The sequence below is a fragment of the Glycine soja genome, chromosome 10 (assembly GCF_004193775.1).
Source record: "Glycine soja cultivar W05 chromosome 10, ASM419377v2, whole genome shotgun sequence".
Classification (NCBI taxonomy): domain Eukaryota; kingdom Viridiplantae; phylum Streptophyta; class Magnoliopsida; order Fabales; family Fabaceae; genus Glycine; species Glycine soja.
In genome coordinates, this window is record NC_041011.1 from 45,327,369 (window position 1) to 45,354,932 (window position 27,564).

The 27,564-nt window shown below is 28.9% G+C and overlaps 2 protein-coding genes across 4 annotated transcripts; both read left to right on the forward strand.

Moving 5' to 3' along the window:
* Positions 1–827: 827 nt before the first annotated feature.
* LOC114370086 (transcription factor bHLH111-like) lies at positions 828–4,119 on the forward strand. 3 transcript variants are annotated; one of them, XM_028327371.1, is made up of 7 exons: positions 828–1,260; positions 1,840–2,581; positions 2,688–2,816; positions 2,934–2,999; positions 3,132–3,197; positions 3,622–3,660; positions 3,766–4,119. In XM_028327371.1, the coding sequence occupies exons 1-7, from the start codon at positions 953–955 to the stop codon at positions 3,931–3,933; spliced, it is 1,518 nt and encodes a 505-aa protein (XP_028183172.1). In that variant the 5' UTR covers positions 828–952; the 3' UTR covers positions 3,934–4,119. The 3 variants fall into 3 exon arrangements, with proteins under 3 accessions (XP_028183172.1, XP_028183171.1, XP_028183173.1); XM_028327370.1 differs by having other exon boundaries at positions 829–1,260; positions 2,928–2,999; XM_028327372.1 differs by having other exon boundaries at positions 830–1,260; positions 1,840–2,572; positions 2,928–2,999.
* Positions 4,120–22,685: 18,566 nt separating this feature from the next.
* LOC114371803 (transcription factor WER-like) lies at positions 22,686–24,538 on the forward strand. Its single transcript, XM_028329133.1, has 3 exons — positions 22,686–22,824; positions 22,948–23,077; positions 23,983–24,538. The coding sequence occupies exons 1-3, from the start codon at positions 22,686–22,688 to the stop codon at positions 24,536–24,538; spliced, it is 825 nt and encodes a 274-aa protein (XP_028184934.1).
* Positions 24,539–27,564: the final 3,026 nt, after the last annotated feature.

The following is a 27,564-nucleotide window of genomic DNA, read 5'->3' on the forward strand; positions in this document are numbered from 1 at the left end:
ACACTTGTAACCTCACTAAAGATCGGCATAATTGCTTTTAAAAAAGTTTTAAATTCAGAAAGATTTTGTAAATAAAAAGTTTCCACAAACTAAACAAAACCAAACTAGGTCAAAATTATCACAAAAAAGCTTATCTCTATCCAAATTCTAGCCCACATTAATAAACTACACTATGCTTAGGATGAGCATTACATGCAGTTCGTTTAGAACTGCGAGATCGCATCCTTTAAAGTATTTTATTACATGATAAAAAAATTTGATGATGATCAACACGTATAGGTGCATGAATATGGAAAATTGCATTCGAGATTATACTTTCTGCTGTTCTGTATTTTTTTTTTTTGGCACAGAACGTTAATTTATATTAAGTGTTTACAATATTTAGAGAAAGTTATTTATCCCCATGGAATGAGTGGTAATACTTTGTACTCTTCACGAAAGACCGGAAAGAAAGTGCTCAATGTACGTATAGAGCAATACAGAATTGTTATTTTTTGTAAATCAATATTTTCTTCTTTTTATATTAAAAACCTAAGTATAGAGAGAACGTGATGTAATTTATATTTTTAATTATCTAGAATGAAAGTAATATAAAAAAAATAATGTGTAATAACCTAAGTGGTAATAAAACTAGCAACCCCAAATACCATGCTCACCAACATTAGCAACATTAAGCCAAAACTCGTGCTGGCCCATCACCTCATATAATAATTGCCCACGAACGTTAGTGGAAAAACTCAGGTTGCATATTTTATTGTCTCCCCTATAATTGATATAACCTACAAATTTATACGTCACTGAAATTGGAGCAATCTTCTCAATAAATCCCCACCACAACAACAAAGAAACAAAGAGAGAGTTATATATCCAACCCTAGCCAAGGTCCATTATTCAACCAATAAAAGGGAGAGTAATAAGAAAGAAAATTTTGAGAGAAAGATATTAGAGAGAGATGACTGAAGAAAGTGCTGGAAACACAGTTGCAACCTCTATTACCCCATTCAATTGGTGGTATCTCCAGGCAAATTCTCTTTCTTCCTGGAACGATACTAATAGCACATGGAGCAACCAACCAAACCCTAACTCTTCCTCTTCTTGTGAGGAGGATATATCAGTCTCTACATCTTTCACTAATGCTTCCAACCATTCAAGCCTCACCGTTGAGTCCTCTCGCAGACTCATTGAGCCACCTGCTCCTTCCTCCACCGAGTTGATGGGAGAACACGCATCAGATAATCAACTTTGGAGTCATGTTTTATCGTAAGTTTGCATGTTATTAATGATTTTACAATAAAAGATGGAATAAATATAGCTATATGATGAATAAGATTATTTACTAGAGTACTTTTATAAATAAGTATATTCGATGTTGTTTATTGCTATATATAACCGGCTGCGGTAAGAAGAGATAAGAGAATAATCTTTAAGGATAGAAAAAGGGTGAAATTTAAGGGTGCTTATATATGGGTCCTAATTAATAATAGGGTTAAGGTACTGTGATTTTCATTGGTCAAATAATCATCTAGGCCTTTGCTTTCCACTATCTAAAAGCTGGTATGTGCGCTACTCCAGTCAACCAATTCGTTTGTGTGTTCATACTATAAAACTATGATCTCTTATTTTCTATCTACTTGGTTAGTTTCCTTTGTATATTTATCCACACAAATAAAACTGATCTTAAACACTATAAGGCATACAACTTTAAAATATACTTGTTTTATTATCTTTGAAATCTTTCATTATCCAGATGAAGTTTTTGCATGTGCACAGAATATTAAGAATGGTTTGATATATTTTTCATTTAGTTTACTTACAAATTTTTCTCACAAATAACTTTAGAGGTGTTGGATCAGACGGCGAGTTACACAACAGCCAAGAAATTGGAGAGAATTTTCTGGATGCACTGTCATCCAAAAGCATGACAAGCACTATGTTTCAACCAGTGTGTGACTACTTGAAGAAACTAGATCATACAAGTTGGGAGTATAATGGTTCAACTTCACTAAATAGCTTTGAGAAGCACTTAAATGGGTTCAGTGAGGCGATGCTTGAGAATAATGAAAGGTTGACCAAGTTATCTAATCTTGTGAGCACTTGGTCTATTGCCCCACCAGACCCAGAAGTTAGTAGCCACTTTGATCCACAAAAAACAAACAACATGTCCTTGAGTTCTAATTCCATGGATCATCACTTCCCACAATTTGAACACTTCAAGCAACCTTTTGAAGAAGCAAGTAGAAACTCTGGAGTGTTCCCTAATTGCTATGATCATGACATGAAGGTCAAGCAAGAGTATCATGCAAGTGAAGTGTCACCAGGATCAGTATTTGGAAAACCATTAAATGCAAATGGATATCGAAATGGATTTAATAGCCTTTCAGTGGTAGATAGTTGCAAACTCTACCATGACATGCCCAATATTTCTTCATGCACAAGAAATTTCTCAGATGTTATATCCTTTAATAGTAGATTGGGATGGCCAGTTATTGGAGTCCATGGTCAAAAGCCTAGTATGAAGTACCTGAACGTATCTGAACCAAAGAAGCAAGGTCTTCAGACACCATCACCACCGGTAATTAAGGTTACTATTATATATACATACAAATTATTATATATGGTTTTATCATACAGCTTTAATTAGCTTAATTTTATTTATGAAATGTGTACAATATGATCATGTGGTGCAGATAAGAACTAATGTTAATGGAAAAGGGGAGGGGACAACACGTGAAGTAAAGAAGAAAAGATCTGAAGAATCTTCAGATGCAATGTTGAAAAAGCCTAAGCAAGATACATCAACAGCTTCTTCTTCAAAGGTATATATATAAAATACCCAACACATGAAGTTATTAGTGTAAAGAAAAGCATAAAGTGGGGAACCTCCTTTTGTGTGCACTGTTAAGAAACTTCTATTCATTGTTTAAAAGGTGCAGGCACCCAAAGTCAAGCTAGGGGACAAAATCACAGCCCTTCAGCAAATTGTGTCTCCATTTGGAAAGGTTACTACACATATTGCACTAACACCCTCGCTTTTTTCGTTTCCTCTTCTTTATAAATATATGTTATTAACAGTGCTCTACTTTTCTCACTACCTACTTCATTATGATCAATTTTTTTTTGTTGAATTTCAGACAGATACAGCATCTGTGCTGTTTGAAGCAATAGGGTACATAAAGTTTCTTCAAGAACAAGTCCAGGTGGGCATCATTATGGAAAAGTTTCTTCTTCTTCTTATCATTTTTAATGCCAACGAAACTAGACTTCTTGAATAAATTAAAATCCCTTATTAAAATGAATAAAGAATGTTGCATTGAACGATTGCACACTTTTCTCGATCTCATGAGCATCATATATGAGACTTCAAACATAAATTAAAGATCACGTAAATGCTTAACCATTGGCTATCCCCAACATATAACATAGAGCTAAGATGCAGTTTTAAACAACAAAATATTTAATTAATTATTATTTTATCCTTCACAAATAAAACTAATTATTAAACAATAAGGGTTAAATTTCTTTTTGTTCAATTCCTTTAACGTAATATTTTTTTTTTGCTTAATTTACAATTGCATTCATGCATATTTTCTGACAAAAAAAACATTCATACATACTTTGCAGCTACTGAGCAACCCTTTCTTGAAAGCTAATTCACACAAGGTAAGAAAGTTGTTCGTTCATTTTAAAAGTCTCTCAAGTTTTCTCTCTCAGCAATAATCAATTAACCCTATTAATTAATTGGCATTGGTTTTCATGGGATTGAAGGATCCATGGGGAAGCTTGGATAGAAAAGATCATAAGGAGGACACAAAGCTAGACCTTCGAAGCAGAGGTCTGTGTTTAGTTCCTACTTCATGTACTCCTCTAGTTTACAGAGAAAGCAGTGGACCAGATTACTGGACACCAGCATACAGAGGATGTTTGTATAGGTGAAATTAAAATGTGTCACCTCTAAGATACTATATACTATGTGAATGTACGTATATATGTACCTTGCTCGAAACTTGGAAAATTATAAATTAAAGGCTTAGTGAATAAAGGTATATCATGATAAAAGTAAATCTTTTTTTTTTTCTAGCTGTAATGCATGAGTTATATATGAGTAAACCGATTTTGGTTGATCTTCAAAATGCACAAATTAATACTATTTGGTTCTTCAGTAACAAAGATGCATACATTATTGGCATTCAATATGTTTTTATTTATTTATGTTTTTAAACAAAAGAAATATTATTAAAATAGGATATCTTGAGAATAACCCTCTCAAGTGGATAGAGATTCAATACAATTTAATTATCATTTTCAATAACGTTTTTATACGACGTTTCCTTACCTTAAAAAACATGATATACTAGTAGTTTGGTAATTGAGTCAGTTTCTAATTATATAATCTTTATCTAATATGCAATAGTCTACAGATGTTACTAATATATCTGCAAGTGTAAGTATAATACATCAGACACTAATGTAAATTCAAAATATCTATACCAATAATTTAATTTCTCTTGGACAAAGTTTATAATAACGAGATATAGTTCTAACATTTAACATATTTTATTCATTAGAAAATGATATTTTTTTATGTAGTAAAAAATCATGTGGTAAATGCTAAGAACAGTACAGAATTTCATATCAAGTTATTTTGAAAGGTCATCAATGTTATGTTGAAAATTAGGGCTCGTTTTTCATGTTATGATGGATAATACTAATTATACACTTTTTAACTAGTATAGACTCATGCTATTTATTGGGAGTCATATATGATTAACCCAAAAATAAAACATGATAAAAAACATATACATCGTTAGTATTTCTCGTTTATTATTAGTTGAACTAAATTAATTATACTTATAATTTTATAATTAAAATAAATGTTTACTTTTTAAAAAATAAAGTAGCTTTAGTTTTTTTCCCACGAAAAAATAGCTTTAGTTAACCTTTTAAAATTTTAAAATGTTAAGAATTAAAATGGATAATAGCATTAGTAAAAGCTTTTCATTAATTTCATTTATATAAGGATCATTTTAATTATTTAACTATATTAAGATTATCTTTATACGTGATGAATCAATTATTAGAAAAAAAAACTTTAAATAGGATTGATTTCAAAAGAAAATACTTGTGAGAAAAATATGAGAACGAAAATTACCCATTGGCATAGCGACATTTATTGAATTGTGATTTACAAATCCATTCATTTTGATTAAAAAGTAATTAGAATGTGCTGTTGCAAATATTTTTTACATTATTATTTAATTAAAAGGTGCTACGCAGGGTAAGAATATTAATTTTATAATTAATTACTTTAAAAGTTATGTTTAAATTTATTTTAAATTGATTAATATTATAAAAAAAACTTTTGGTGAAAATTTATCAAAATAATTTTTTATTAATAAGATGCTGGATGATATTTGTCATTAATTATAATCCAAAATAAAATTTTAAAAAAAAGTTAGGAATGCTTGCTTCTCAATTCTCCTTATATCAATTCTGCTCCAGCCATTTGTTCAAACTTCAAAGCGTAATACTTTCCCTAGTTTTATTAGCAAAGAAAGATTTGTTGAATGAGTACAACTCAAAATTCTAATCAAATTTGAAACAGTTCAAAGAATTGATAACCCCTTCTAATCGAAGTTAATCATTCACATCAGAATTCATTTACATAATAATATACCTGAGATAAACGGAATTCATCATTTACAGTTAGATTGAATAATTTTATTTTGATTTTTTTATGTTGCTCTTCAAATTGTGTATCTGAGTTATTTGAGTGTTCATTTCTGTAAGGTTGCATTCCTGTGAAAATGTCACAAAATGCACCCAGATACTGTGAATGATTGAATCAAAGTCCTTTAATTACACAAAACCAAGCAAATACATGCACAAGCAGAATCAGACTCAAATGCTCCATCTTTTTCGACATAGGTTGATAATCAGTTGTACTTACACTTACAACTAATTATCAACATAGAAATCATCCCTTTTAGATAAGATTGTGGTTGAAGGATCAATTAAATGTTTAACTAAAACCTAAGTCATCAATTAGAATTATGATAACATATTAGTTGATGAGGCAGTTATTCGCACTATTGTTGTCTGCCAAGTCTCCATATCATTGTAAGCATGCATGGTTTAAGGGAATTAGGAACTGGTAGACATATTTAGTAGAGATAAGTAGTCAACTACTTGTATAGGCATATAAATTAATTGTACATCAAACTATAACCTAGACATATATCAAATTCATTTTCTCTTTCGTTATTCTCTTTTAATGTCTTAATTTAATCTAGTACTGCATTACTTTACGGACAATTTTATGTCTTTATCCTTTACTTTTACTTTCTTTTTTCTAGAAGTCTAATCGAAATAATGCTTTCTTTAAATAGTAGCTTTTTTTTATACGACTTTAAATAGTAGCTTAGAAACCCACAAATAAGAAATAAAATCTGTTTCATATCATTTTCATTTGATAAAAAAGAAATTATTGTAAGTAATTATGCTGTAGTTAACTGTTTATTTTATTAAATTATAACTGAATTTCGCTACTGACTGACATTAGATCGACACGTACGATCGACTTTTTCAAGAATATTGGGCTGACTTAATGAAAGATTGCAAACACAAATACAGCAACCAATTAAACAAACAAGTTAGAGGGTTTTATCTCTTCCGTTAAAACAATTGAATCATCAATTATAATATAACTGGAAAAAATGGTCACGTTAAAAAAAAAAAAAAAAAGTTGTCCATTCACACGTTGAGGATCCTTGAACAAGAGCAAGTAGCGGTTCTAGAAGAAAAGATGACGCAAGGCAATGCGCAGATGAAAAGTGGTCAAAGGAGAGATGAGCATAATTTGCAAATGGCCAAATGCCAACGTTGGTGGTGCACTTGGAGATTTCCAGTCGCACTTCATATAATGAGAACCAAGACACGCACCTCGTGCACACATACATAAACGACAATTTGAGCGCAGCTACACATATATTGTCTAAAAATATAATTATATTTTAACTTAAATATGTTTTGGTTTCATGATAAATAATTTATTTTTGTTTTGGACTTTTAATAAATTTTCATTGCATTGGATTTCTTATGTAATTTTTTTTTGTTTTAAGTTTTTGTGTAATATCTCACTTTTCGTAAAATGAATTAAAAAAATATTTAAAAATAAATAGAGTTTTAGAAAATAATGAGACTTTTGTAATTAAATAAATAAGGAGAAATAATTTTATTAATTAAAATAATGGTTTTAAAGTAAATAAATAAATGTATTTTTAGAAAATAAAAATAATGTTTTATTTATTCATTTAATAAGGAGTAAAATAGAGTTTATTTTTATAAAATAATAAAATAAAGAAAAATAGAGTAAATAATAGGTTCAAACTATCCTAGCTATAAATAATAATATCTTCCTATCAAATTCATTCTTCTTTCTTCTTTTTCCAAAATCTTTTCTTTTTTCTGTACACATTCAAATTTGTCTTAGTAAAACTACGATGTTGAACTCGTTAACTGTTGGATGGTATTGAAATTTGGACAACACCTTCAAAAATCATTTTCATACATTCTCACCGTTGGGATTTACGAAATAATGTCTGTAAAGAGAAATGTCCCTCACACGGGGACAGTGAAATTGAAGCTCAAATCCATTCTCCTTCTCTCTAACGCTTGGAAACCCTAGCAAAGAAACCAAGGAAAAAGCTTGAGGAATCTTAGTGAACCGCAAGAGATGTCGCTATCGCTGATAGACTACACACGTGAGCCCGCTTAGAGGTAAGGGATGAGTTTATTGCAATTGAGATTAGAGTGAACATGTGTAGGGATTCTTAGAGGATCAAATTGAGGTTAATTTTTGGGATATTTTATGTGTTTTAATTCTTCCTGTACAATGATAAGTACAAATTGATTGTGTTTGACGAACCAATTGATGCTCCGATACGAAAATATTGTGAAATTGATTATTTTTTTGTTAAGTGTAAACCCTAGAAATTGAGTCTTTCTCTAATTAGTGTGATTTGATGAAATTAAGTAAGGAGGGATTTACTGTAAAAGGGAGTGAGATATTGATTTTGTATTTTCGGGATTTACCGTAAAAGGGAGTGAGATATTAATTTTGTATTTTCTCATTTTCGTGCTTTGGGAGTTTTTTTATATATAGTTTGGAATTAATATTATAATTGAAATTGACAGAAGATTCCTAGTAGATTGTGTGGTGTATTATTAGATAATATATATATGAATTCATGTATACATATTTGTACATTTATATATACATATATATCTGTTTTAAAAATATTTGAGATTAACTCATGTTAATAATATCATATTATGCATGTTCATTTGAAAAGGTATTTTCAGTGGCAACTTTAGTTACTATATAATTAATATTTACTTATGATAATTTTTTTATATAATTGAGTCCAATAAATTTGCTTTCTACTTTTTTTATATATTTGAATTTATGTCTTGTTTCATGTTAGTTACATGTATGTGTGTGTGTGTGTGCGTGTGTGTGTGGTTAAGTGTTCATATAATTATTTGGAATTGGTGCATTGAAAGCTTACTTTGAAATTCATGATTCACTATGATGTGTGCTAGTTATCTAGTTATATATATATATATATATATATATATATATATATATATATATATATATATATATATATATATATATATATATATATATTTGATGTAAATAATATTGTAGTGTTGTTATAGTATGATTCTGAAAAATTATTCAAGTGTTGGAACTTGAGAATATCATGGTTAGATTTGATGTACATGTGTATGTTTTACCTTATGAATATTTTTATGAATGTTATGAAGATGTATAAATAAACATGAGACGTAAAAACATACCGTTTTGGAATTATGAAATTGTGAATGAGATTGAGTATAAGTGACAAGTTGAACATGTGTTAATCTGTGGGATACACGTGAACATGCATGTGATGGTGGATTGTGACATTGTGAGATGTTAAATTGTGGACATGGGATATGGTTATGAATAAGTGTGTGGTTAATACTTGATGTGCTATTACTTGTATAATTCATAAGGTCATGAGTATTGTATAATTCAAAAGCAGTGCCTGTGTGCAAAAGTTATGAATTATACAATAACTCAACTGGTGTTTACCTTGAAAAAAGTGTTTATGCATGATGTGTTAAAAGGAAATTGTAGGGTTCCAAGTTAGGAACATGAGGTATTAAATTGTAGCGCAATGCATGAGATGTTAAAAGAAAAGTGTAAGGTTTCAAGTTAGGAACCAAATGTGTAAAATTATAGCACAATGTGTTAAACATATTTGAAAACAAGTGTGAGGTCGTGGGTATTGTATAATTCATGAGTAGTGTCTGTGTGCAAAAGTTGTTTTAGGGGTTGAACTTGAATAAAAAAGGTGAGACCCTAACGGATTCTTCAGAATCTAGGCCTTGGGGTAAATACACTCGGTTTGAGTGCTCCAATAAGCCTATGTTGATCTCCATATGGTTGGAGTATTCTCGCAAAATAGAGTGACTCTGACTGGTCACCTTATAATTTTACTTAGTAAAAGTGACCTGATATACCCATTATGTGGCGTGTCTTGTTATGTACTTCTAAACGCCCTGGTGTTGTTTTTCACTGACATGGTACCACATTGCATATAAGCTTGAGTCTTAGTATAATTGTTGCATAACGTCCGTGAATTATTTATTATGAAATTAGTGAGTGTTATTACGTCTTGATCCGAGTGTGTGATTCATGTGTAATGTGGTTGATAATTGAAAAAATGAATTTTAAATGATAAAGTAATGAAGTGACATAAATTGTATTAAGTTGAACTATATGATAAATATTTCTATAATGTATTTTGCTTATGTATTTGTTTATCCGTATTTTATTTACAAATGTGATAACTCATTCCCTATATGTTATTTGTGTTTGGATCCTGTGATGATCTCGAACCTTGTGTTCATGAGAGCAGATGACTAAGTAGATGAGTTTAAAGAACCTCGTGCTATGGGTTTCTATTTCAATTGCATGATGTTCTGAACATGTTATTTTACTTTATTTCATGTTGCTGCTTAACTTGAGTTCTTTTGTAAACTTGGACGACCTTGTTTTAATCTAGAGATATTTTTAATAAGTTTTATCTAGTAACAGTGAAGCGAATGCGACCCTTTTACCCAAGTGGATTTATTTACATGATTTAAATAAAATTGATTTAATTAAATTTCACATTTTTATATTTTTTTCTTATTTATATGTATGTCGGGATAGAAAGTGTCACACTCTATGTTAAGATATTTGCAATATATATCAATCATTGAGATAGCATTATATCATCAATTAATAAAAGTTTATATATATCAATTATCATAAACCTAAAATATATTTAATCCTATATTTTTTTCAGAATTTTTAATACAATATTTTTACTCAAAAAATATTGCAATAAGGAAGGACATTAATTTGAATTTTATCAACATGTATGTGCAGCGAGTGAAACTAAATTTGAATCCTTTAAATAAAGTATTGAATTTAAATCTTGAAAATTAGTAATTGAAAATAAAAAAAATAATAGATATTTTATACTAATAATATAGTAACAAAAATAAAATATTTAATTTTCCTCTAACTTTTAAATGTTTCGATGTCAAATATTCAAAATTAACCTTCAATAATACTTAAGAGTTGCAAAGTTAAATAAAATCATTTATAGTTATTAAAAACTATTAAGAGGTTCTTAAAAAAATATAAATTTATAATGCAAAGATTAATAAAGAAAAGCAAATCATTTGACAAAATTCTACTTTCAAAGTCAAAGTGGAAATCTCTGAAAAGTTTTGAAAATCTTAAACATGAATTAAGATGAGTCGTTAATTAAATAGTAGTTTTTTTTTTTTTTACAAAGTTAATTGAATAGTTAAACAACGAAAATAAATTCACAATACCCCGTAGTGAGAACATTCACTTTAGACTAATTAGACTTTAAAAAATAACAATAAAGCGCTTCCTGACCTACAAAATTCTTAAATTTATAATATTTTAAAAATTATTCTTATTGTGACGTCCTCTACCCCTCAAATATATGTACTAATAATAAAATAAATAATAAATCAGAATTAATTAAAAGTTTTTAAAACACATTTAAATACAAGTCTTTCAAAAGGGTAAAAGACTCATATTCACTTTTTTAACATCATAATAAAACTTGTCAAAATAAATAATAAATCATTTCGACTCAAAACAAGGTCGTCCAAGACTTCATACAATTAATATAGAAACCTCTACCCCAATGTCACATCCTATTACAATATTGTGTTCACGTGTCCTCTAGCATAAGGTTCTTCATAGTCATTCATTTAATCATCTGTTTTCACGAACACAAGGTTCGAGATCATCATAGGATCCAAACACAAATAGCACACGGGAAGTGAGTTATCACATTCCTAGCTAATAGAGAGAAACAAGACAACATGTAGATATACATTTCATATAAATGAAATATAACTTAAACATAGCTCATGTCATTCCATCATTTTGTTGCATAACATCACATCACAACACAACACGTTTCATTCATTTTCACATCATTCATGTACTCAAAGATCAAAACACAATATCACTAAATCAATCAATATCAATCAATACACAAGCGTTATGCAATAGATACACTAAGACTCAATCCTATATGCAATGTGGTATCATGTCAGTGAAAAACCTCGTTGGGCGCCTAAGAGTACATGACAAGACAAACCACGCATTAGTAAGTCAGATCACTTTCACTAGGTAAAATCATAGGGAGACTAGACAAGGTCACGCTGTTTTGCGAGAATGCTCCAACTATGTGAGATCAGCACAAGCTTAAAGGAGCACTCAAACCAGGTGTATTAACCCCCAAGGCCTACAATCCGAAGAGTTCGTCAGGGCCTCTCCCTCCTGATTCAGGTCTAATCCAGAAAATATTTTAGCACACAAACTCTATCTATGAATTGTACAAAACACACAACTCCTCAATTATTTTCAAAATAATTTTATCTCATCGCGCTTGTGATTAAACTCGTCGGGTCCCCTCAGTGGTTCCCATCACAATACTTATCGCGCATTAACTTATCGCCCTTAAAAGGTCTTATAGTCGTGTGATTGTCCAATTCATAGCTCACAACTCAATGCACACCACATCTCAATGCACATAGATATTACAAGTCAATACACACTTAATTTATCTCATACACTCGGTCTCAATCACAATGGTACAATCTCAATTTAACATGTTATCACATCTCATAAATCATATACACTTTACCTATGAACTATGCAATACAAATGACTCCTTAATTGTTCTCAAAATCATTTTTATCTCGTCATGCTTGTGATTAAACTCGTCGGGTCCCCACAGTGGATCTCATCACAATACTCGTCGCGTAAAAACTCGTCGCCCTTAAAGGGTCTTACAATTATGTTATTGCACAATTCATGGCTTACAACTCAATACACAAATCTCAATACACATGTATTTCTCCATTCATCACAAGTTCAATTTATCACATACTCACAATTCGAAGCACAATTTCATAATCTCAATATAACAATTTATACCAAAGGTTTATCACAACATAGGGAGTAAAATCCCTCAAATAATTTCAGGCAATTATATCAAAATCAATTAATCAAAATCATAGGTATAAAAAAATGAAAACACCAAGAGCACTCAATTTTATCAATCAATCCACATCAGGACATCAATATTGTATTTATAATCATAAAGGAAAAATTATAATTCAATAAACATCCCAAAATAATTCTCAATTTAATCCTTTAAGGATCCCTACACATGTTCATTCTAACCCCAATTGTGATAAACTCATTCATAACCTCTAAGCGGGTTCACGTGTGTATTTTGGAAGTGATAGCGGAATCCCTAGCGGTTTCTTGTGATTCCTCAAGCTTTTCCTCTGGTTGTTCTGTTGGGGTTTCCAAGCGTTAGAGAGAAAAAGAAGAAATTGAAGTGAAAATCCCAAAGGTGATGATGTGCAACAATGAATTTAGAGCCTAGTGCCCAAATTTTACGATAATTCAACGGTTAACGAGTCGGAGATCATAGTTTTATTTGGACAAGTTTTGGGTGTCTGCGAGAAAAGGAAAAACTCAGTACGAGGGACATTTCTTCCACCACAAACGTTATCTTTAAAATCCCAACGGTGGGTCTGTGGAAAAATATGTTCGAACCTCGTGTTTAAATTTCACAACGATCCAACAGTAAACAAGTTCAAGATCGTCATTTTATCGAGATAGGTTTGAGTGTATGTGGAAAAAAGAAAGGATTTTGAGAGTGGGAGAAGAAAAAACAAATTTGAGGAAGAGAAAACAGATAGATGTATCGTCAATCTGAAAACTGATCTAAGATATTTCTATCTATATATATCGTTAGGGTACTCTCAGCCTATTATTTACTCTATTTATTTATTTGTTTGTTTGTTTTATAAAAAAGAACTCTATTTTATTTTCTATTAAATGAATAAATAAAATCTTTTTTTATTTTTTCTCAAATTATTATTTTAATTAATAAAGTTATTTCTCCTTATTTATTTAATTATAAAAATCTCATCATTTTTTCTAAAACTTTATTTATTTATAAATAACAATTTTTTTAAAATTAGTTTAGAAAAATAGAATATTACAGCTTTTTTTTTCTCTCATGTAATAATATCGGAGGCAATAAATAATCTGATCTCGTTCTTTACTGTTAATTAAGATCAATATAAAACTTTATCCAACATCAAAAAACAATATTAAAAATAGATCGTATAAAAAGATGTTACAATTACATCCCCTTCTTCTTTGATTATTAATTTATTATTGTTAAATTGTTTCATCATATCCGACACTTGTATTTCTTCCCACCGTTGCAGGGAAATGACCTCATTCATTCATAGCAAACACAGCGGCAAACCAATCAAAACACGCATGGTTGACTTGGGAGTCACTCAGACTCAGACATCGCCCACTGAGACCCACTCGATTATAGATCCTGTTTGGACCGTTTGGTCCGGTATCAAAATTTACTTCACACAATTCAACAGATAGTGTCATTCATTTGTTAATTGTCCTAAATTCTTTTCTTTTTTTTTTTTGTAATCTGATTCTTATATAATTTGTGCTGTTGACTCATATGTGTTTGAGTAAACAATCGAATTTTTTGGATTTTTTTTTTTTTGGATCAGCCATTTAATTTTTTATTTTTAAAAATTATATTAATTCTTAACTTTATAAAATGCATTTATTTTAGTCATTTCATAGCAAAAAAAAAAAGACGTCGCTTGTTTTAAGGTTGGGATCATAAAAAATGTTGATATATATATATATATGCCTACGTCTATTTAAAATTCAGTAAAAATTTCTCATCTAAAAATCATTCTTAGGCATGTTTGAGCACCATGTTCATTTTCATTGAGAAGGTGGAAATAAACTATTCCCGTAGAAATTTTGGAGTCTTAGAATAGTGTAATTATTGATGTATCTTATATATTTTTTTGGCTGAATGGGTTGGGCAAAAGCCCCAAACCCAAAAAAATGCATTATATAGAATTCAACATAGTATGGTTCATGAACACTTCTTTTGGCAGAGCACTAGCAAAAGAATGGAGTGATTGACAAAACATACAATCTAAGTTTAAATAAAAACCAAATTTTACAAATTTATCTGCTAAACAATTATCATCTCTGTCAATATGGCCAAAGGTGCATCTTGTGAAACTCCCCTTCATCTTTCATATTTTTGAGATTAGTTCATGGAACTAACCCTCAAAATACATAAAATCGTCGATAAGCATCACGGCTTAAAGACTATCAGTAGCAACATGCAAATGTTTAATTTTAGCCTTAGCTGCCATTTAGAGGTTGTTAATCGTTTATCAAAATGTCCAAGTAATAAAGAATTGAAAGTCCGGGTACCGATTTCCACAAGAACTTTGTTTTGTACTTATGTTGAAAATTTTAAATTTATAAGAAGAAAAGATGAAATAAGGTAAAAGATAAACAAAAAGAAACAATAACCGAAATAATAGATATTAATAAGAGACAAAAGATATAATAGAGAATTCAATGAAATGAGAATATTAAGACCTAGCATGTCTTATTTGTCTAAGATGTATAATTTTAGATTTTTCTTATCAATTAGGTAAAATTTTTCTACCCACATCTATTAGAATATTTGCTCCTAATGTCTCACAATGATAAGCTTATCTCACTTATCTATCTCCCAAATGTCTTTACAAAAATTCAATAGATAAAATGCATGAAGTTCTAATTCTAGATGTTTGCTTTGATGCATGGGCATAATGCAATCACTTTATGTCTAACAATGATTTTATTAAGATATTTCTTCCTTTTAGTTATATTAGAAATTATCTTCTATTGAGCGACTAATCCCTAAAACTGATGCATATAAGACTTTTCTTATATTTCTATTAAGGATTACCCTCTATCGAACACCTAACCCCCAAAGATGATGCAATGATGAATGATACATGAAATTAAAATAAGAAAGGATAATAAGAAAGAAAATACATGTTTGCATTGATAGATATGAAACATACAATACATCTTTTGACTTTTTAGGTCTGTCAGACTCTAACTAAGGGTTTAGTCTTTCATAACCATAAGGGTCTTACATTTGAAAAGGGGTTTAGAAACTTATGGAAGAGAATGAATGGAAAAAAGGAATAGAAATAATGGGAGAGAAGAAAGAATTCCCTAAGGGAGAGTTCTCAAGCTTCAGGTATGTATTAGAATGCTCTAAGACTCGGTGTGTCTTTTCTTCTTGGTTTGACTCCCTTTTTATAGTTGTTAGAGTGAACTTGGGCCTCCGTACTCGCGTTAAGCCTGTGTTGCTCGCTTAGCGTGAGTGTCTATATTCACACTTAGCGCACCTCTTCTCGTTTAGTGTTGGTGTGTATTTTTGTGCTGAGCGCATGTTGCGCGCTCAACTTCTTGAGCGGGGCCTGATGCCAAAATCTTCATTTTTCATATTTTTATTATTTTCTGTATCTTTTTGGCTTTTAATTTCTTCTTTTGATATCTGCAAGCCATAAATAAAAAAACATAAATTCCTAACAATTAAGCATAAATAACTGTTAAATAAATATTTTTAAGGTTATTTTCATTATATTTTTATCATAAAAAACAATTCATATTTAACAGTAATCAGAGGTCATACATAATACCGAAAAGCTCATCTTCAAGCACACTGCATTGTGTAATAAATTTATCATTGAAAGTTACACCAATAATTCTACCATAAATAATATCAAATATGTTTTTTATCCATTGTCTAACGTTAAATTTAAATCACCTATTATTTTGATTATTTGTATGCAATTTTAACAAAATTCAACAATAAAGAGATAATAAATTAATCCATATTTCTATATATTTTCAAAGTATGTATTAATTAGTTTTGCTATACAGCAACGAGAAATCAAATGATTTTAAATTGATATATAATCTATATCATCATAACTTCTAATCCAACCTTTAAAAAAACTTCTAATCCAAAATTATTTTTTATATTAAATTATTCAAATAAAAACTATTAAATGGTGTAATGGTCGATATAGCCTATACTAATATAATTTGATCCTCTTTTTTTAATAATATGGATGAACCAAATTACACCGACGATATAAGTTATATCGGTTATTATACCAATAATAATTTTATATAAAATATTTTTTTTATCAATCTAATTATTTAATTATACTACGTATAAATTACTTTGAATATTTGTACCAAATTTTATCAAAAGTAAAGAATAATAAAAACATAATCAATTAATTAATATTTTTATATGTTTTTAAAATATATAGAGTTAATTATGTTTAGTCCCTTTGGAGTAAATTCGGATTAGGTTTCCTAAATTTTAAAAAAATAGACTTTCAAATTTAAAAAATAATTTTAGTCTTTCAAATTTAGTGTTCATATACTAATAATGGTTTTGAAAAATTATTTTAGTCTCACAAACTTAGTGCTTAGGGATTAAAAATGTATTTTAAATTTAAGGGACCAAAATAATTTTATTTTAAAAAAATTGAGGAGATCGAAATTGAATTTAATCTAAATTTGAAGAATTAAAAATATAATTAAAACGAATATATATTATCTTAATTTTGCTATATATAAATGAAGTATCAAATAATTTTGAACTAGTGTGATTTTGGTCTTCTAAGCATGTTGTGTTCAGGATTGTTTTTTACATATATAAATTTTAAATAAAAATCATAGATTTCAAAAAAAATTATATATATAAACATATTAATTATTAGATCAAAATTAATTGTCACAAAATTTATTATTTAAATTTACATGCGCATTAAATATATATTAAATATTTTAGTGTTATATATAACATCATTAATTATTTTATAACATAATTAATCTATTAGTTCAGTTGGTTAGAGCTTTATGCTAATAACCTTAAAATCACATGTTCTACTCCTCTTTGAATATTTGTAAGTCTCATATGGATTGACTCAATCTGTATCAGTTTTATGAAAAGAAAAAATGAGAAAATCATGCAATTGCTGGGTGTACCAGCAAGGTTGCACGTAGCAACGCCCCAGTTGCAACGGTTGGGTGGATCTTCGTTGAGTTCGTCTTTGGGCTTATTGGCTTTATTTGTATGTTTGTTAAAAGTTCAGTTCCAGCTTTCTTCGGCTTTTTTATTCACTTCCTTGGGCCTATTCTTGTACAGTTTAACAATTTTTCTTTTATTATTTTTAGAAAAGATTGTTTGGCATAAAATTATATTATGCAAATAATGGGAAAAGAGTTTGCAAGTATTTTAATTGACTAGTATTTTAACTTATATATTACACAAGATAAATATTTATTTATGTGATTAAAATCATAACAAATAAAGTATTTTAAATATGTATACTATAATATATTAAAACTTTCTAATAAATAAATATCTTTAAATATATAATTTATATTTTACAATTACAATTGTCGCAACCAAATGATGACGAAAGAATAGACTACATACACATATAAAGAGCAAGACTGGTCATCATAATTTATTTTAAAAAATAGAAAAAAAAATACCTAAAAACAGATCTCTAACTTAGATGTAAACCCGAGAGTTGATTACGCATTAAAAAAGATATTAACACCATGCAATGTACGTTTTAACATCTATTAAACTGATGCCTTTAAATTATCATATAAAATAATTATTGTCTTGCCCACTTATAACCACAAAGCCGACGACGCTAAGCCTCGTATTTAGTATATACTTTCATTAGTTAGTGTCAGCTTTTGACTGATGCTAATTCCTATATTTCTTGCGGTGTTACATTCATAAGATCAATAAATAATTTTACTAAATATTTATAATTTTTAGTAAACTAACTTAATAATTATTAATTAATTTTTCAGCTTCTAATTAATTTACGAATTTTTTTTTATCAAATACAACCTAAGTAAATGTTTGTTTGATCACACGTTTTAATCCCCAACTAATTGCTTCCCACCGTTGAAATAGGGAAGACACGAGTGACAATCACTTTTTTTTTTTTGTTTTTTCCTTTCGAAAAAGAATACTAAAAGCGTATGAAAATGAAATGATATTGATTGAACGTACAAAACTCACGCATTACCTCTTATAAATAAAAGACGTTAAAAAGATGATGCTCTTTGGTGGTGTGAGCATGATTATGATTAGAATTTGCTTTTGAATCTTTGCTTTGCTACACATCCCGGGGACACGAAATGCTTGCTTGGGAGTGTGAATGCAGTCATTTAATGTAGAAGTGGGAGACTCACTGCTTTCGTACATCCACTAACTAACATAACTTAAAAATACTTTTTTTTTTACTTTAAAAATACAGTGTTACTGTTCATAAGTTACTATTTGGCTCATAATTAACTATTTGGCTCACGTGGAATTTGACCAAAAAATATCACCAATTTCCCAACCTATAGGTATCATCTACCATTCTTCATCAGCCGCTCATCTAGTCCTTAGACAGTTAAGCTAATTAAGAAGTAGAGAATAATGGTTATTGATTTTTTTTTAATGTAATTTGTAATTAAATAAAAAAAATAATGTGCATTTAACTTCTTTTTTTGTTGACCTTGCATTCCAAATCAATAATCGCTATTTTCAGGAAAAAAAAATTGTAATTGTGATTTTTATATTTTCAATTAATAAAAATAAACTTTTATAAGATTTTTAAGATAATTACTATTAAAATTTAATATAAACTTATCTTAGAATACACTTTATGAATAGATGACAAATTAAAAGACCTTTACACCACCAATATTTGTATTATCTATTCTATTAATTACTTTAAAAAAATCAACCTTCTTGTTACTTAATTAATTAAAAACTATTGGAGAAAATACACATCTCACGCACAATAATGAGAGAATGCAGCATAAAAATAAAAAAGGAAACATCATTAAAAAAATATAAAAAATATGACAAATTTATTTAACCACACAGTTTATCCCCAAGTGTCTACATCTACATTTAAACACAACTTTATTTAATGTAATTTGGCTGCTCGTACTTACATCCACAGTACAAATTTATTTCATGAGGTTCGAGCCCTTATTCTTATATCTTTAATCACATTATAAGTTTTCAGAACAAATTTGATAATCTTTTCACTCATATTACCTCACTCTCTCAAAAACGGTGTGACGAACCCTCTTCATGTTGGAAGAGTGGTTTTTCTCACCTAAAAAATCTTTCTATAGATTAACATCACAATCTTAAATGAGGCATATAATTAATTTACAGATAATATTTTAAATTTAAATAACATCATAAAGATAACATATTTTTTTAAAAATCTAAACAAATCAAAATACATAATCTAGTAGTTTAATGTTAAAGGTTTGATAAGTGCACTAAATATATTCAAGCAGTAAAAACTTGGAAGTGAGTGTCAATTTTCACATGGACTTTATTTTGTATTTGTATTGTATAATTTTCAATTTATAAGAGAAGAGATAAAGAGAGGTAAAGAATAAATAAAGGGAATAGTAAATAATAACAGATAATTATAGAAAAAGAAAATAATAGGAAGCAAAATAATCAATAGAGAATTCAATGGGATGAGAATATTAGGACCTAACATGTTTTGTTTGTCTAAGATGTATTATTTTTTGGATTTTTCTTTATCAATCAGGTAAATTTATCCTACCCACATCTATTAGATTATTTGTTCCTGATGTCTCATGATGACAAACCTATTTTACCTATTTATCTCACAAATGCCTTTGCAAAGATTCAATAGATAAAATGCATGAAATTTTAATTCTAGATGCGTGCTTTGATGCATGAGCATAATGCAATCATTCTATGTCTAGCAATGATTTTATTATGATATTTTTTCCTTTTAGTTCTATTAGAAGTTATCCTCTATTGAACGTCTAATTTCTAAAACTGATGCATACATATTTTCCTTATATTCTTATTAAGGATTACCCTCTGTCGAGCATCTAACTCCTAAAACAATATAAAGATGAATAATGCATGAAATTAAAATGGGAAAAGATAATAGGATAGAAAACATCTGTTGTATTGATAAATATAAAGTACATCATACATCTTTTGACTTTTTAGGCCTGCCAGACAGTAACTAGGGGTTTAGCCTCTCATGGTCATGAGGGTCTTACACTGAGATAGCGGTATAAGAACTGGTGGAGGAGAACGGATGGAAAAATGGAATAGAGAAAATGATGAGAGAGAAGAGAGAATTTCCTAAGGAAGAGTTCTCAGGCTTTAGGAGATGTGTATTAGAGTGCTATTAGACTCAGTGTGTCCTTTCTCTTTGACTTAACTCCCTTCTTATAGTTGGTGAACTTGGGTCTGCGTACTCGCGCTTAGCGTGCTATGCTCGCTTAGCGCAAGTGCCTATTTTCGCGCTTAGCGCGCTCTGCTCGCTTAGCCGCGCAAGTGTCTGCTTCTACGAGCACTAAACGCGTCTTGGGCCGGACATGATGCTAGGATTTTCATCTTTTTTTGTATTTTCTGCATCTTTTTGCTTTTAATCCCTTCATTTTTTTATATCTACAAGTCATAAACAATAACTCATAAAGATATTTTACTCTATTTTCATTATAAAAACATTAATTCCTAACAATTAAACATGAATAACTGCTAAATAATTATTTTTAAAGATATTTTACTCTATTTTCATTATAAAAAATAACTCATATTTAGCCGTTATCATTTAATCTAAATTATAAATCACAAAGCAAAACAATTTTAAATTTTCAAAAAAATATAAACATTTTATAATAAGTTAGAATTTATTTGAAGATAAAAATAATATAAATATTTTATTTACAATTCGATTTGAAATATGAAAATAAAAACTAAACTCAATTGAATAAAATATTTTTAAAAAAATCCCTTTTTTTCTTTTTTTCAATTAATAATGCATTCACTTTTTACTTTCTTTTTTTCTTTTTTACAAATTTAACAGTTTAGAACAATTTGATTTGGTAAGTCCTTGAAATACTCTACTAAACTGATCTGGGAATGATGACATTCATTCTCAAAGTTTGGGTCTGCTGGGACCCCTTTTCGCGCGGGAGGCACCACGAGGCTGGGCTCGGAAAATAGATAGCTAATTTTATCTTTATAACATAATGGTGAATAGATAAATAGATAGGGAAATTTATCTTTATAATGTACGAGTATATCTAATTTCTTTATCATATTTCCGAAACATCATATTCCATTTTATTCTTCTTTCAAATTCTCTTCAACCAGTTTTTTTTTTTTTCTTTTTCGAACCAGACAAAGGGTTTTACACTTTTACTACATGGTTTTCATTCTTCAATGTAAATTTTACCGTTCAATGAAATCATATATACGTGTAGATCATATTGTAGCGAGAAATGCTATATCCTCAATAGATTATTGTTGATTCTTGAGATGCTGTACAAATCAGATATTGGAGGGACCCATAAGTTATACTTATAATAATTGTGCTAGTAACGATAGCAGGATATGCTGGTTTTTAAGCCATCAAATTGGCTTCATCTGAGGTTTGATATGATGCCAATCCCTTTTGCTCGATTTCCTGTTCGTCATAATTTTTATCGTACGTGCTTATATTATTGATTTGGAATGACTTGCAATTGCCATGCCTCTTGAACATTATAGATTTATTAGCGATGTTCCCATCATCCCACGGTACGTGTGTGCACGTAAAAACATAGACTGTTAATTTGTGTAAAAGGATATTGCATATTTTTAGAAATTTATTATGGGTTTCATTTAATTTTGATGTATTGATATAATGTAATAATTTGATGTAACATTAACCGGAAGAGTAATATTATTATATCATTACTATTACTTATGTTACATCAAAATGTAACTTTTAAGTCACTGTTATCTTTGGGAGGTAAATAAAGAACGTGCACGGTGCACCACGTACCCTAGCCACTACCGTCTACCAGTCTCATGCATTTTAAAGGACATATATATTGTCCTATTGATCGAGACATAGCTGAATCACCAACCACGGAAACAATTTATTTATTTAATTACTTAATTGAAAAAAAAGACGTGAGCAACATAGTATTTATAGGAGCATTTCCATACACACAAACACACGTGAGAATCCAATATTAAAAGAATAGACACACAATACCTTTCTGCAGAACCAAGATGAAAAGAAAGGCCATGAGTTGTGACAACCGAGATGCTGTGAACAGAGGTGCTTGGTCAGCTGAGGAAGACCAAATCCTTATCAACTACGTTCAAGCCCATGGAGAAGGAAATTGGAGAGAGCTTTCCAAAAGAGCTGGTAATAATAATATATTATATTATTTGGTTATTCCCTCGCTTGATAATTATTTATTTTGTCTTTTTTTCCCCCATTTTTCATTGCATGATGAGTTTGTTTTGTATGTATTCCTTGTGAATGTAGGTTTAAAACGACGTGGGAAGAGTTGCAGACTCAGATGGTTGAACTATCTCAAGCCAGATATCAAGAGAGGAAACATTTCTTCGGATGAAGAAGATCTCATCATCAGGCTTCATAGCCTCTTAGGCAATAGGTACGTCTTTATATATTATATATGCATTTGCTTGATTTTTCTTTTCTTTTTTTGGGGGGACACGAGATTATACGAGAAAAGATATATAATAAATAGTCTATATACCGATAATATAAAAAAGAAGTTTATCCTGTCATCTCCTTATAAAATTACTTTTATATATGATAAATAAGATTATTAATTTTTACAGTAATAATCTTAAGTCATAATATTTTTTCAGGGTCAGAAAAAAAATATTATATATATATATATATAGCCGGGTATAAGCATTCCCACCGGTGGTTAGACCATATTTATAATCATATCTGTAAAGAGTTTTATGCCAAAAAAATAAAGTGTATGCATATTAAAAATTTGAGTTTTATCATTTAGGTTTAGATGACTTAAATGTAAAGTAAAGATTTCATTTTACTAGATGAACCTTAGTTGAATGGATGCATTATAAGTTATTTTTGTTTCAACTTTCAACAGAGTTTATTTATTATAGTTGATAGCAATCTTTATTATAAATGTAGAATATAATTAGTGGAGAAACACAAAACATATGAAGTGAGAGTGTGAGAACAGATTATGTGAAACAAAATCACTATGTTGAGAGAAAGATACTTTTATGTGAGTGTGTTATCATTTCTTGTAATCATTGAGAGAGATACTTGAGTTTGTAGAGTGACACACTATTTCTATGATACATCTTTGTTGTGTTCTCACGATTCTTTGTAAAAATGAATAAATTTTATTTGTGAGAGGGTTGATTATCTAATAAAATGTAAATACTAACAACAATGTTTAAGTTATATTTTTTTTTCTTTTACATCAATAGAGTATATATAGCCATTAAATTCTTAAAGAATATATCTAATATTATTAATTTCCCTTCACATGTATACTGATTTGATATATTACAGGTGGTCTCTTATTGCGGGACGATTACCTGGGCGAACAGATAATGAAATCAAGAACTATTGGAATACTTATTTGAGAAAGAAGGTTGAGCAAAATCACAACTATAACAGTAATCTTCCTGGTCATGATAACATTCCTATCAAATTAAGAATTGAATCTCCACGGCGCTCAAAAAATTCATTGGGTATTGTTATTGATCCTACAAAATCCTCTCACCCAATGACGATTAAATCAATGAGGTGCACCGAGGTTATGATGCCAACGCGATCCGTCAATGATTTTACAACAAGTTGGGATATAAACCCTTCTGCATCTACCCCACAAGATGGCCATGATCATTGCTCAGAAGGTTTCCTCAAACACTTTGGTATTAGTGACGTATTAATGCCATACGAGGATTGCCGTTTTAATGGATATGCTTGCGTCGAAATACCCCAACATTTTGGAGAGGAAGGCTACAAGGTTAATGATGCGATAGGTGAAACACAGTATGGGAATTGGAAGACTGAGGACTACTTTCCACTAGACTATGATGTAGGTTTTTATTTTAAAAGTTGATGACAAACGACCTTAAATATATATAGTAATTCTTAGGTGGTTTTAGTATTATTGTTATTCAATTAAAATTAAAATTTTATCTCAATAATATATATAATAAAGGTTGATATTAATATCAACCATGATTACTGAGGTAAAATTTTAACTTTGATTGCAATATCGTGAGTATTATATTTAAGTTTTTTCGTCTAAATACTTCATACATGATAGATGGTTGAGGATGTTAAAATAAGTTTTGATGGTTATGTGACCATTGATAACTAGTGTGATAAGTCGTGTTATTATGGAGAATTAATTATGCTATGATAGTTTGATAAGTCATGTTATTATAGAGAATTAGTAATTTATACTTGGATTGTGTTGTATCTTAAGTAGTTGAGTAGTATTGTATGTGTTTTAATTATAAGACTTTTTTAATTAATTTGTATCTTTAAAAAAAATAGTTATCACATTAAATTTATCGATTATTTTTATTATGCATGATTCCAAAATTTATTTTTTTTTATTCAGTTACTTATTTCTCATTAGTATTTGAAGAGAAAATTAAGTAAGGATATATAAGAAAAAAATAATTAATGTATATAAAAATTAGAAAAAGATTCTTATAAAAAAGATCAAATAAATTTTTAAAAATAGTCTTATATATAATTAGGGACGAAAAAAAATATTTGAGAAAGCTTATGAAAATAATTTAGGATATGTTCATATATTGTTTTTGCTTATTTCAATAAGCTCAATATGGTACTTAATTATGAAAATAACTTATAACTTATATAAAATTAGTTTGAACTTATTTGTCCTTCAGATATAAAAGCAACTTATACACAATAAGTATTTATTGAATAAAATCTTAATTAAATATCCAAATAATTCCTAGCTATCTAAGTGTATATGCAACAACATTTATTTTGAGATGAAAAAACTTATACTGGTCAACTTCACTATAAAATTTCACTTGAAACATTTTTTTAATATAAATAATTCTAATTCAAAGTTATTTTAACCTAATAATTTGTTATTAGATAATTAATTTAATTAAAGAAATACTTTAAATCAAGTAAATGACAAATATGTTTTTATCTTCCTAATGTACTTTGCAACTGTTTTTTTTTTTTATTCGTTGAAATCCCAAAAAAATACATAACAAAACCCGCATTATTCAATCAACTGATCAATAAAACTCCCTTAATATTTTTCAACTCTTTCACTTTTAGATAAACAAGATACTAGACTTCTTAATTTAGTATAACTGGAATCTAAAGATGGGTCCTGGTTTACCTGGGTCCTGGGCTGACTTGGCTTTGTTAATTGGTCTGTTTTATGTTAAAAGGTATTAAGCTTTTCTTGGGTTTTTATTTACTGACTTGGACCTATTTTTTGTTCAGTTGTTTTCGGCTTGAAGTTATATTCTATCATTCTCTAGTTATAAAATCCTCTTAAAAAATTTATTTATTCTTATTTATAAGATTTTTTCAAATTTTCTAAATACATTAATTATTATTTTTTATACATATTTTTACTTAATTATTCTTTTTTCAAATATTAATGAAAAACAAATAAATAGATAAAATAAAATAAAATGATAATTTTAGAATAATAATACAAATAATTAACAAACTTATTATGATAACTATTTTTTAAGGAACGTAAATTAATTGAAGGAGTCTAATAATTATAATTAAAGATGAACGGAGTATGAATTAAAAAAACATATATAATTATATAGTGAGAAAATCATTTTTGTATGAAAATAAGAGGAAATTTTTTAGCGTAACAGATGATTAAGATTAAATGTTACTTAAATGACACATGATCGTTGATCGATAGGGAAGTTGGGGAGAAATTATTAAATGCCATAACATGACAAAACAAAATGATGAACAGTGGTGCTTAATCTGCTGAAAAAACAAAATCCTCACGAACTTTTTACGTTCAAAGTTCATGGGAGAATTAATATAGAAAGAGCTTTCCGGCCAGAAGTAGTATATATATTAATGATTAGGCTAAAAGCACAAATATAATTTATCATTGCGTTTCTGTATGTACGTACAAATTAACACAGCTTCACGATTTCTATATAGTATTTTCCCGATTTCCATTCTATATTGTTTGGTGTTCCTTCTGTACAGGCTTGAACAACGTGGAGGAAAGAGTTGTGACTATATGATGGTTGAATTATCACAGTCACAGGCCAAATATATATCTAGAGAATAACCATTTTTGGGTTTCTTTAAATCAATATGAACAGCTGTTAATTACTGTATTGCTTTCATTTCTTCATTTCTCGTATCATATGTAGCTTTGATATTCAAATTTCATAAAGATATCGATCATTGCTTGTTCTAGATAAGTATATATTTTGGTTTTAATCATATATATATGCTTGCACTTTCACGACAATGGCATCAGCTTTCACAGCAAAACACGTATGTCACATTTCCATTAGTCTGCATTTAACTACTGCACACGCATATAGTACAGAGCTGCAATGATCGTTTACCCGCACCACTGTTAATTAAATATATAGATAGCACAATTACATCTTTATACGTTTGTTTATTCTAAAGAACAATAAAACATTAAAAAAATCGACTAAAGAAAGAATATTGGCAGCTAACTGATTGCAATTCATTAAGGACATCCCCTCCCACCTTGATAGAATATTACAAAGTCATGTCAATAATAACTGAGTTAATTTCTTTAGTAAATTGAAAATGCAAAAAAACAAAATATACATTAACAAAGAAATTAAACAGGAAACCAAATATTTTTAACGTAAGTATTGTATCTTCTTAGTTCTCTATATGCTTAAGATGTGATATTCTATCCACTATTGTAATTTGATCAGGCAACCAAATTAACATTCATCAACTTTTAATTCTTATTGATGCAATTACCTAGCTAAGTAGTAAGTATAATTTTGTTTAATCATTTTTATATATTGATCATTGTTTGTCTTTGATTTAAATTATTTCCTTCTTTTTTGGCATAGAATCACATGTTTTAATAACCAACTTATTGCTTCT

Coding starts and splice junctions, on each gene's coding strand:
- LOC114370086 (XM_028327370.1), top strand. CDS start 953: ATGACTGAAGAAAGTGCTGGAAACACAGTTGCAACCTCTATTACCCCA. Junction 1,261..1,839: donor CTTTGGAGTCATGTTTTATC/GTAAGTTTGCAT, acceptor AAATAACTTTAG/AGGTGTTGGATCAGACGGCG. Junction 3,000..3,131: donor TTGTGTCTCCATTTGGAAAG/GTTACTACACAT, acceptor GTTGAATTTCAG/ACAGATACAGCATCTGTGCT.
- LOC114371803 (XM_028329133.1), top strand. CDS start 22,686: ATGAAAAGAAAGGCCATGAGTTGTGACAACCGAGATGCTGTGAACAGA. Junction 22,825..22,947: donor AGAGCTTTCCAAAAGAGCTG/GTAATAATAATA, acceptor TTGTGAATGTAG/GTTTAAAACGACGTGGGAAG. Junction 23,078..23,982: donor CATAGCCTCTTAGGCAATAG/GTACGTCTTTAT, acceptor GATATATTACAG/GTGGTCTCTTATTGCGGGAC.